At 36.0% G+C, this 12,266-nt stretch overlaps 1 protein-coding gene across 2 annotated transcripts in view; it reads left to right on the top strand.

The window, feature by feature from the left end:
- The window catches only part of LOC110094040 (DNA repair protein REV1), a 70,513-nt gene that overhangs the window by 44,480 nt on the left and 13,767 nt on the right, over nucleotides 1-12,266 (top strand). For both annotated transcript variants that reach the window (XM_028691766.1, XM_028691764.1), the window contains 3 exons: nucleotides 1,184-1,494; nucleotides 11,351-11,437; nucleotides 11,534-12,099. In XM_028691766.1, coding sequence (XP_028547599.1) covers nucleotides 1,184-1,494; nucleotides 11,351-11,437; nucleotides 11,534-12,099 — 964 coding nt within the window. The remainder of the gene's footprint in view (nucleotides 1-1,183; nucleotides 1,495-11,350; nucleotides 11,438-11,533; nucleotides 12,100-12,266) is intronic.

The raw sequence follows: 12,266 nt of genomic DNA, 5'->3' as shown, positions 1-12,266 counted from the left end.
GAGTCCAATGTCGGGCATTTACTTCAAGATTTTTGTAAGTTTTAATATATATAGCGTGAGGCGTAAGCCTCATGCCAGTGAGGCGAGGCGGGCCTCAACCAAGTTGAGGCGCAAGCCTCATAAAAAAAATTCGAGGCGTAAGCATCGAGGCATTTTTTACTAGAATTGCGCAAAGGCGGGCCTCAAGGCGAGCCTCATATTGCGCAATTTTAAACCATGTTTAAAAGAAGTATATATAGATTAGAATGCTACCTTAAAATCCATTCGACATCTCTCAAGTATTTAAAATTTATTCATATTAAAACCGAAGAATGAGTATGCAAAGCGAAAAGAAAAAAAAAAACTTGAACTTCCCAATGGATATAAGCCCCATTTTAATTGCATGCGGGCAACTCTTAAAGGGAACAATAAGTCCGATCCTCAAACAAATTAACGGGCAATTCCTAAATAGATTAATAAGCCTCATCCTAAGTCAAAGCCTACACTCAATCACCTCAGTCTATTCAGGATCTCTGAAAGGGGGTAACTCATGTATGCTAATCGGATTCCTTTGACAATATGAACTATGGGTCATTAATTTTGGTAGACTGGGATCGTTTATATTTTCAAGTTGACGAAATCATGGGATCTTGATCGGGTTTACTTCTATCCTCTATAAACATCTCCTGTCAATCGAAACAAATCTTAGATTACAATGCTTAAATTGAAAATTATATTGAAGTAATCCATCCTTTATTGAGAGTATTCTTTCACGTGCAGGAGGGGTAATTAACTATGAGGGCATGCGCTCATAGGAAGTTGACTCCTCAGTTCTAAATAAACCTTGATATATGCATCATCATCAGAGGAAATCTGATTATTTAAAAATTAATTAACTTCTTGAAGATTGGAACCTGACCTGAAAATGGGGTTCAGGCCATTTGGATTTTTTCCCGAACGGACAACAATCTCTCTTTATATATAATAAGATGTGATGTTGGCCCGCATCAGCTTCATACACTTTGCACCTTTATGTATAAGAGGTTGCATTAGAAAATGTGTTGACTTTGTGGGTGCCAGAAAATCCTCTTGGGGATTCTACCCTTCATTTTATAAAATTTCTCATTCTTCCTATTGTCATATGCTTTATAGGTGAAGTATATTTCTTGTCCAGTGATGAAAATTTTTTTCCTGCTATTTACAGAATCGTCTTCTAGTGAAGAACACCTGCTAGACTTGCAACACCATGGGAAGCTTCATGAAAATTCGCAGTTGTGTTTTGACAGGGCTGCTGCTTGTTCAGATGCATTGCATGTTAATTTATTCAATTCCAGTTCTTATGAAAATGCTAGTTCAGAACTGCCACCTGTTAGTCATCTTGATATGAGTGTCATTAAGGATCTACCTGCTGAAATAATTTCAGAAATCAATGTTGCTTACCAAGGGAAGTTATATGATCTTATGAAGAAACATCATGATGACCAGAAAAACAATAGGTTGATTAAATCTCTGGAGGTAAATAGTTTCAAGCAGCTTAATTTCTGTCCTCTTTTTTTTGTAGTGATAATAAATTGATCTGTCAAGATAAACCTAACATTTAAGTAATGCAGATAGTTACTTGGTAAATTGAAAAAGACTGACATCGGAGGCAAAATAAGACATTTGTTGGACCTAAATACATGCATCCAATTTGTGTGGCAGTAGTTCTGGGAGTGGGTTCTAGATGGTAACTGCATGCTGATTATTAAACTTACAGGTTTTTATCTAAGGGACACAGTATTTACATCTCTTGCGTGAATGCTTATGAAAAGAAATAACTCCACAATTAAAAGCGGATCCCCCTTTGTGAAGCTTGTCAAGAATTACGTATAACAATGATTTACTTGAATTTGACTTTGATTTTTTGTACAATTTATACATGAGAAGCACAATGGCATGATAATGGCTACAATCTATTAGATGGGATGCAACAAAACTGTCTAAACTAAAGAGAGTTGTGGGCTCCGAAAATTTGGCCGGGCCTCTGCCCACTGTTGCTTTCTTTGGGAGGAGTTTTAACGGATTTAAGTTCCAGGGTAAATTTTAAAAGGCGGATGGGTTTTTAGATAAGACACTACCAAGAGATTATGCTCTCATTATATGAGGACTTCGTGATCTGAGTTCTGGTTTCTTATAGGGGCAAGCCCCTATAGTTAATTACCCCTCCTGATAACGAGAGAGAACTTTCGATTAAGGCTAGTCGTCGAGTGAATACGCTATATCTATAGATATATGGTATCTGACATATAGTAGGAGTATGAGCTTAGGATATTGGAAGTTTGAAAGGTTTGAAGATTTGATATTTAAAATTAAAAATTTCATCATTTTGCATTTAAAGTGTATGGTGGGGGAATGGATGATGGACCCGATCAAGATCCTATGGTTCCGTCATCTCGGGCCATTGTGAACCCTGGTATACTTAGTTAGAGGAGGTAGTCGACCCAACCTAACAGAATGATCTTTGTGGCAGCCATGGGTTGCTTCATCCAAGGGAACTTTCTAGACTTAAGATGAATGTTTGTCTAAAGGGACAAATTTAAATACACCTTAGCTAATAGAGGGCTTTATGCCCTATCGATCATATCCTATTGATTCATATCGCAAGAATTTGATGTCACTAAGGAACGTATTAGCTCTGGCCATAACCAGTATTTAGTGGTTCCATTTGGCGGCAAAACCACTCAGTTCAGAGGGCCATGGGTCATAAAAGTTTATCCTGCGGCGCTATTTGGCGGCAAAATCGCCGGTCAGAGGACACGTTCCACGTCCTTACTGGCATGAGATTATTTGAGGATGAATTCTAGTGATATTTTCGATTAGGCATTTAGCTCCATGTGAGTTGAAGTTACATTCGAATTTTGTCCACCTCGATAAACAGTTGCGGATGGTGGATGGATTTTTGCTTTAACTGATTTGATGGATTATTTCAATTTTAAATATTTGGATTTTAGGATTTTTTGAATTTTTTTGTGGGCATTTGGGTGGAGCTTGGAATACATTTCAAAGTGTTTGTGAACCCCTCCGATTAAGATAAACATTCAACATGACCAACATCGGGTTATTTGGGATCATTCTTGCTAACTGATCGAACCTTGTCAACTTTGTCAACTTGTTGACAGAGGATCAGGTTTCGTAGGCTTTATGATTTTGCTGGTGAGTTTTCTTTATTGAAGGCCATGAAAGCCTAATAAGAATATATAAAATAAATATCCCGGCCGATCTCGGGATCGCATATTTATTTAATGGTTTGAGCCATGTCAACTTCCATCTACCCCGCTTAGAAGGATCGGACTTGAACTTGGACTCACCATTTGACCCGCGTAGCATCCCTAGGTGTCACGTGTGTACCAATAACACGCTCGTCGGGGCCTATGCGGGTGAATGATTTTATCGATTAATTTTTCTTATAAAGGGCCTTGAAGGCCTAATATGAATGTATAAAATAAATATCTCGATTGACCTCATGATCACATATTTATTTAATGGTTCGAACTGTGTCGAGAATGATCGGGTTTGAACTTAGATTCATCATTTAGCCTGCGCTGCTTCCTTAAACGTCATGTGTGTATCGAAACACTCTCGCCGGGGTCCATGCGGGTGAATGATTTTATAGATGAATTTTCCTTATAAAAGGCTTTGAAGGCCTAATATGAATATATAAAATAAATATATTGGTCGACCTCATGACTGCATATTTATTTAATGGTTTGAACCATGTCAAGAAGGATCGGGTTCGAACTTAGATTCATCATTTAGCCCGCGCAGCTTCCCTAAACGTCACGTGTGTATCAAAAACATGCTTGCTAGGGCCCACGTTGTTTTTTGATTGTATTTTTCCCTTTAGTATACCTATGTGCATACATATTATAGTGTATGTGTGGGAGTATTTTGAAATATTTGTAAACGTCTTCTGTCTGCTTGCAAGGACGCTGCGTTTCCGATGGCGTGTTGTAGCAGCTTGTGGATTGAGTTGTTTGCTGCATTGTACAGGTAAACTATCGTGCACTACTTGTTGCTTTCTTTAGATTGAATATAGTGCACTAACATATCTCCTACTTTATACTGGTAGATGCTTGTAAGTGGCTCATTGTATGTATCACGAGTTTCTCACAGTGGCACGTTGTCATTTGTACTTGATGTAGCCATATTACATTTTGTTGGGGATGATGCATTGAATGTATAACAAGTCCCCTACGATAGTTCATAAGAGCGTATATATGTTGTATATCTTTCGTTTCCACTTGCAGCGAATCAATGTGTTTGCTTAACATTGAATAGTGATGTTGATATAGAGGTGTCGTAGCATTCATTGCCTTCTGTTTTGACAGCTCGTAGATATGTAGATGTCTTGTACATATGGAAGATGTACAGTATTTACTTGTCATTACTTGCATGATCCAATATGCTTGTTCGTATGTTAATATTGAGTGCAGACATCATGATGAACATCACATATTGCACGGTGTGTATTTATTTATGACTTTGTTGTTTGTCAATGAGTTGGTATACCCATATGTACCTCGATGTTTGGCTTCCAGGTGAATTGCATTCATTGCATATTCTCCCCGTATACATTGACTGACAGGGGGTTGTGTTCGTTTGCAGACTATATGATGTTGAATGTGAGGAGGTTGTTACATTTGCTGCTCGTTTATAGTCGTCATATTGATTTCCTTTATTTATTGACAACGCACTGTAGTTATGTGAAGGACCTGTCGTATCCACTGTGTATCCTTCATTATTTAGATGAATTGTTTGTAGACTGGGTATGATCGCGAACTCCTTGTTTCCACATGCTTCTCAAATTCAATGATCGATACTTGTGATATTGAGATAATCGTAAACCCATCAAATTAAAATTTGATTTTCTAACTATAGCTCAAGTTCGGATCCACAAGTCCTTTCTTCTTGTTGATGATTACTTGGTTTTCATCTTCAACTCATCTTGCACATGTATTGCAAGGTTCACTGAAATATCATTATGCCTCCACTTGCAACTAGACTACACATGGCTAATTGATGAAAGTCATCATGGTAGTTGAATACTTGCTATTCACTAGGATGACCATGATGCATTTAGACTTTGATTTGCCAATTCATCCAAGGCTCAGTCCTGTGTGTTCCATCCAAGTTCTTTATAGTTTATGTTGTTCAAGTCTCCTGCGATCGGACCCGAATTCAAGTCGTTTGTTATTTGCATCTGAATCTAGTTCAACATCATTTGCTCAAGCTTGTTTTGAGTTTGATTTTATATTGAAGACATGGTTCATTGAGGTTCAAGTTCTCATTTTAATTTCATTTGCAAGTCCAGTGTGTATGCATTATGTCACATTCAAGTCCAAGTTTCACTTGATGTTGTACAATTCGAGTTCATGTTGTTCTTGAAAGTTCAGGTTCTTGTTCAAGTCCCCTGTGATCCAACTCAAGTCTTTGCTTGAGTTCAAATTATGTTCACTTATATTCAAATCCGATTCAAGTTCGAACTTATTTTATTTAGGTTCAAGTCTTAATTAATCATTTGATTTATGCTCAAATACAAGTCCTTATAGTTCTTGCTAAAGTCCACTAGTTCGTGTTCATTTGAGTCCAAATCAGGTTCAAGTGTGGTCTTGTGTTCACTCGAAATTTCGGCAGCCTCCCGACATCCCCTCCATTTAGGAAAAACTACGAGAAACTGAGCCTTCCTACCACGTGCAATAAAAGCATGTATGGTAGGTGTCCTTAGACACTGCGACCGTAATCTTCATTCCCACCATGTGCAATAAAGACATGTATGGGGTCTTCGAGGGTAGTTGTTTTAAAACACAATTTGCTTTCCCCTCGCTCGAGTGTGCTTATGAGTAACCCCGCCTCGTCGTAGGCATTACACCGGGTTCCCATCCCATCAAGCGCAATAAAGGCGTGTATAGGCGATTTTCCGTTGCGCCACGAACTCCGAAATGAGGCTTTTAAGTGATTACCTGTCTCTTCGTAGTCGACGCACCGGGGTCCCATCCCACCACGCGCAATAAAGACGTGTACGAGCGGTTTCCGATCCGTCGTAAAAGACGATAGTGAGCTTTCAGAGTTTTAAGTTTAGAAGATTATACCTGGCGACCGGCAAGGTGTCGGCTTGTGGATCGAGGCAAGAGAACATCTTTTGCATTTCTCTTATTGGCAAGCAATTACGATTAAAAGCAATTAATTATAATTAATGGAAATTAATCATAATTAATCAAATTTAATTGTAATTAATGCAGAATTAATCATAAGTAATTATAATTAATGAAGACTAATCAATATTTAATTAGAATTAATTGTAATTAATGAGAAAATATTATAATTAATAATAGTTAATTTTAAAAAATTAATTATTATTAACTAAAATTAACTATAGTTAATTGAAATTAATCATAATTAATTTAACATCAATTCACCTGACCCAATAATTTGCCGGATTCATGAGGGACTTGAGCGGGTTTAGGCAACCTTTTAATCTCAGAGTGAGTTAAATCCTCGGTTGCCCTCTTTTTATCATAAATCCCGCGCGCGAAAGCAAGAATGATGGCTACCTTCGCAAGCAGCAAGCTCCGATTGTGGCTTCCGATCAAAATGTGTAATGTCCGACCCGATGGGAAGAAGAACGTCGTCGAAGGGTGAGAAGGAGTCGGAGCTAGGGCAGTCGGCAGGAATTAGAAAGGTAGGGATAATTCTTTATCTCTATCTCTCACTCTCCCTCTCTTTCTCTGTACCGGAAGAACTAGGGGTCGGGAGGCTTCGGTGGCTTGCGCTCGTTTGGGGTCGACTTGGGCCTCAGAGAAGATTGGGTATAGGGAGGATGTGTTCGGAGGTAGCCTGCAGCTTCGGGAAGATTGGGTTTGGAGGTTTTCGGGCTTGGAAGTTTCACGACAGGGGGATTTCGAGCGTAAGGAATGAGCAAGGGGGTAATGGGATCGTCTTTGGCTTGCGACCGCGTGGAAGAGACCAATAACCACCGGAATGCTATGCTTCGTCGTCTTATTTAACGACTCAATTCAGCACATCTTCGCATGCGGGATACGACACTTCAGCGCCGTTGCAGAGGGATGGGCGACTGTAGCCGCGATTTCTGCAGGATTTGGGCGAGATTCGGCACAGGTAATGATTTTCAAGCGTTTTGTTTATTTTGTTTTGTCTTTTTCTTTTTGATTATAGTGCGGAGGTTAATAAGAGTATTGGAACTTCCTACAAAATAAATCTAGATTCCTTAAAGTAAACTTGAAATGTGCGTGATAGTTCTTCAGTTGTGATTGCCATGGATACACAAATTTGTGTAGAAAACTAGTGACATAATAGAATCGCTTTGATTCCTAATTGGTGATGGACACTTGATGATGATTTCCTTCTTAATCTTATCTTCTTCTTTGTTTTTCTCTCAAAATTTCCTTTGAATTATTTTTGAGACTTTCTTAAATTCACTCTTAATGGTGGCATGTATAAATTAGGCTTGTATAGAGTGGAAGTTGAATGATGTAGAACAATAAGAATGCTATTTAAGAATATGCAAGATAGTTCTTCACTGATCATTAAAGTAGACTAGCTAACGGTATAACTTGATACTAGTGGATTAATATGAACTATTGGTTGAACTTAAAAGATTTTTTTTTTTCAAGATAAGATGAGCTCTAATATGCGATTAACAAAATCATAAAAAAGAAGCAATTATAATGAAATTATAATGTAAGAAGATCCTATGAGAGCCTATATATATCATACATGTAACTTATAATAACCACATATTGAACTAAATGAGTAGCCCTCGGCCATAGATATAATCCTCTTTCTGCAAAGTCCTTCAATTATTTTGAACTCTCATACTCAAGAAGTCCTCTTGGAAAAGCTCACAGTGACAAAATAGAAGCAATTGATTTTTTTTTTCCATTCATATGCAAGTAATTTACATTACAAAGCTTTCTATTTATCAAAATAAAATGGAGACCAAAAGACACTAAAATATTCAAGCCTACTATTGTATCCATACCTACATTTAACTTCAAACATACTACCAAATTTAAACCTACTAGTAAACGCACTACCGAAGTTTTACCTGCCACTGAATCTACAATTATTTTCATACCGATTATCAAACCCAATAACATAAAGGCTCGGTATGGTCCATGACATAGCTATGATAAAAAAAAAACGTATATGCTTGAAGAATATTATGATTCCATCAATTACAAGGGTAAAAAATAAAGTACTTAAAAATATAATGCAATTAGATATTCTAATACATATGATCTAGGCTTCAAATAAAGAGAATACATCAAAATAAAATAACATATAACTTCTGATGTCCACTTTTGTCACACTAAATGGGCTCCAAAATATGTTGTACATCATTGGAGAGACAAACTAGTACAAATTTGCTAGAGAGAGGACACTGCCTTGGAACTTTGAGTTGGAAAGGAATTCACATGTAGAGAGAGATTTTTTGTTCTTGAAAATTCGGTTAAGAGAAAAGCCATCGGATGCTGAAATTTGAATTTAATGCATGTGAGCTTTGTAAATATAATCAAGTGTTATTTCCTTTATGCCAAGTCCTGTTAGTGTTCTGTCTAGGTTAGTTCATTTTGATATTTGGGGTCTAGTATTCTTCTTATCTATCAGGTTTTAGGTACTTTTGTTGATGTTCATTCTCATGTCATATTAGTGTATTTTCTTGATGGAGGTTTGAAATCTCATCAAATTTTTTCACCTTTTCTTTTTTTTTGTAGAAATAGAAGTTTATTTTTCATATCATTAGAACTCTTCATACTAATTATGGTTTGGAATGTATGCAATCTGAATTTCTCTTGTTCTATGCGTATAATGAGAACATTCATCAAACTTCATGTTCTTATATATATCAACATATTGGGTTTGCTATACTTAAGCATCAGCATTTACTTGTTCTATATAACATTCCTCGTCACTTTTGGGGTGATGCTATATTGATTTTATGATACTTTGTTAATTGTATTTTATTTGTGGTTCTTGGGGCACTCCCTTCTCCTCCATTCACTATCAATAGAAGGTCACATTTCTTCTCCAACCACGAGTTTTTGGTTGTCTATTTTGTGCATTTCTTTTGCACTAGCAACAATTCTTTGCTTGGGCCATTCAGCTATATTTCTTGGACACTCTCATTCATAGAAAGACTATCACTATTCCGATCTGCTTACCAAACTCTTATATATTTCTACTAATGGTTCCTTCCAGAAGTCCTCACCTTACTATTCTTCACCTTCTTCCTCTATATCATTTCTCTTCGTCCATAAGAGTTTATGCTAATCTTTCCACCTCTATAGGTTTTCACTCATCATCGACCTCATCCTCCTATAACAACACCTCCATACAGATTATCCCAACTAGCTGAGCATCCACCTTTTGAGTAGCATTTATTGATTTTTATTTATAAAAGTAAATGATAGTGAATTGATCTACTGATTGTTCCATTCAGTCTTATATATCCTTTGATTATCTTTCCTCTCATTTTTTTGTCATTTTGTTGGCCTTTGTCATTAATTTCTATTCCTAGGAATACTAGGAGGCACTATATGATCTATGTTAGAAACAAGCTATGGATATTGAAATAACTACCTCCTTAAATTAACTCATATAGGATCTTGTCACAGCATCAAATTTTATTTTGATGGCTCTGATGATTGCTATAAAGATCACTGGGTTGCTAAAGGCCTTACTCAAATTTATGGGATCAATTACTTTGACACATTCTAATTTAGGCTCAATTTTTCTTAGATTCATTCATTTGTTGCAATCAATCAAGGATGGTTATTGTTGCAAATGAATGTGAGTATTGTCTTCCTTAATTATGACGTCGTTGAAGTTTTTTATATGAATCAATCATCTTAACATTCTTTTTGCAAGGAATGATCAAAATGGGGTTATTGAAGTGATTTTTTTTTTCAAAAATATGATTTTTGACCAGAGATGCGGGTCATCCTAAATGATTTTTTAGCATTGAATTTGACTAGAACAAAGATTTGGTTTCCTTATCTCAATGAATATGTGTCCCTGATCTTCTTGAGGGGATTGATCTTCAGGTTTCAAAATTGTTTAGACTCGTATGAACACTCAGGGTATTGCTAATGAAGAAGATATAGTTGAGCATGCTTATCATTAATGTAGGTTGATAAATTGTTTTATCTTTCTGTCAAAGGATTCATCTCCTCTATTGTTTGAGTTGTTAGTCAGTACTTGCACATTCATGCACATAATCATTGGATGTAGTTATAGAAGTCTCCAAGAATGGACATCATAATGTTGAAGTTTTTTGTGATGCTGACTACAATGTATCTAACATTCCTATTGCCAATAAAATTTGTTGAACTATCAACGTAAAATTTATTGAAATATCATATGATATGAATTCTTTAATATAATTTCCGACCCCGCGTAGTGGGATAAAGGCTTGATTTTGTTGTTGTTAACTATATTGTATCTAGTGATATTAGAAAATTTATATTTCTGCACTACAACATATTTGTCGGAGGTAACTTCGTCATATGAAAATGTAAAAGATAAATTACAGTTCTTAGATCAAATTTTGAGGTATAATGTAGAGCCATGCTACATCCTTCATATGAAATGATATGTCTTGGGGGAATTTCTTTTTCTTAAACTAAACAAGCCATGGCCTTAAATTTTGACAATTTTGTTGCTATTTTCCTTATCTAATAATCCTATATTCCATGAAAGAAATAAAAACATTGAGATTAATTGTCATTTTACTAGAGATGTAGTGCTATTAAAGAAGATCTTTACTTATGTTTTGTGCTCGGAACAACCAGCATATATATTCTTCAAAGCATTGGGTCCACTTCATTTTTCAAAACTATATATTATGTTGAAGTTATTAATTGATATATATTTAGATTACAATAAAATAGTACAAAAAATCTACTCTCTAAAGCATAACATGTTTCCTTATCCATCATAAATTATTTTATGAGGTTTAGAACTTCCGGTTGTATGAGTTGCAGGACGATGCTAACAACTGTTCACAGGTGCTCTATTCTGATAACATACACACTGTAGCCTAGCTTCTTGGGGTTTATATTTGTGGTATTTTCTGATTATACTTTAAGCTCATAAATCATTTAAAATATGGCTTGCATATATCACTGCAGACATTTGCAATCCTAAATCAACAGTTGAAGTCTGTTTCCTTATAACTTTTTGAGAGGATTACTAGATCCATTTAGCTTCCTAGTGCAAAATTAATTCCATTGGATTTCAAAATTTTGATAGTGTTAAGTTAGGTTAACCCCAATTGTTTTCTGATAACTTCAAATATGCTATGTTCTAGTAGGTTCTTGGAGGAAGCACATTCAAACTTGAAGCAACTAAGGCCTCAGGTAGTACATCATGTGATTTAAATCATCCAAAGATGGCGGAGGTATTTTTGCTATTTATTCGTTATCATATCATTAATTCTTGCTGATAATGTTAGCCTTGATGCTTATGTTTTATTTATTTTGGTATTTCTTTTAAGGCTTCTGAAATGATGCTTCATCAAGTTGAATTGCCTGCAGTCTCCTGCTCGAATTTGAATATCTTGCAAATCAAGTCAACCGTGTGTGCAGATCCAATGGATTGGGCTTCTCGCTTTTCAAGTAAAGCCGTTGCAATCTCGCAAAATATTTCTGAGGATGCTAATTTGAACAAATCTGCTTCTGCACAAGGAGTTCTAAGCCATTTTGCAAATGTTGCTGGTGGTGTTGTTAGCAACTTTCCTAACCACATAGCATCTGAGGGGTCTGAGAAATCCAAAATCAAATTATGGTCAGGAAATCCTCCGAAATGGATTGAGAAGTTTGAAGTTAGCAATTGTTTGATTCTAAATCTCATTGCTCAGTTGTACAGAAAATTTGGGGCAGACGGCCTTCTTTCTCCTATTTTGCAATCGCTAATTTCTCTTTATCCTGTCATTTTGGGTTCAGGCTGTGACGTACCTGCTGAATCTAATTTTGACTTGTGTGAGCTTCTATTGCAGTACATTGATCATAAGATTGACTCAGATATTGAAGAGCTTTACGTTTGTTGCCGTTTACTGGAGAGGTTTCCTTTTAGTATTTGTTACTTCTTTGTCTTCAAATTTCTTCCGTTATTTTATTGTTTATTATGATGTATGATGGTAATGATGTTTTGGGTAGCTTTAATTTGTCCCCACGCATTATTCAAAGAAATTTTTTATATTCATTAATAAAATAGAAATTGATTTATTA

The sequence above is a fragment of the Dendrobium catenatum genome, unplaced genomic scaffold (assembly GCF_001605985.2).
Source record: "Dendrobium catenatum unplaced genomic scaffold, ASM160598v2 fragScaff_scaffold_156, whole genome shotgun sequence".
Taxonomy (NCBI): domain Eukaryota; kingdom Viridiplantae; phylum Streptophyta; class Magnoliopsida; order Asparagales; family Orchidaceae; genus Dendrobium; species Dendrobium catenatum.
Note: the sequence above shows the minus strand (reverse complement) of the source record. Positions and strands in the feature narration are given on the sequence as shown.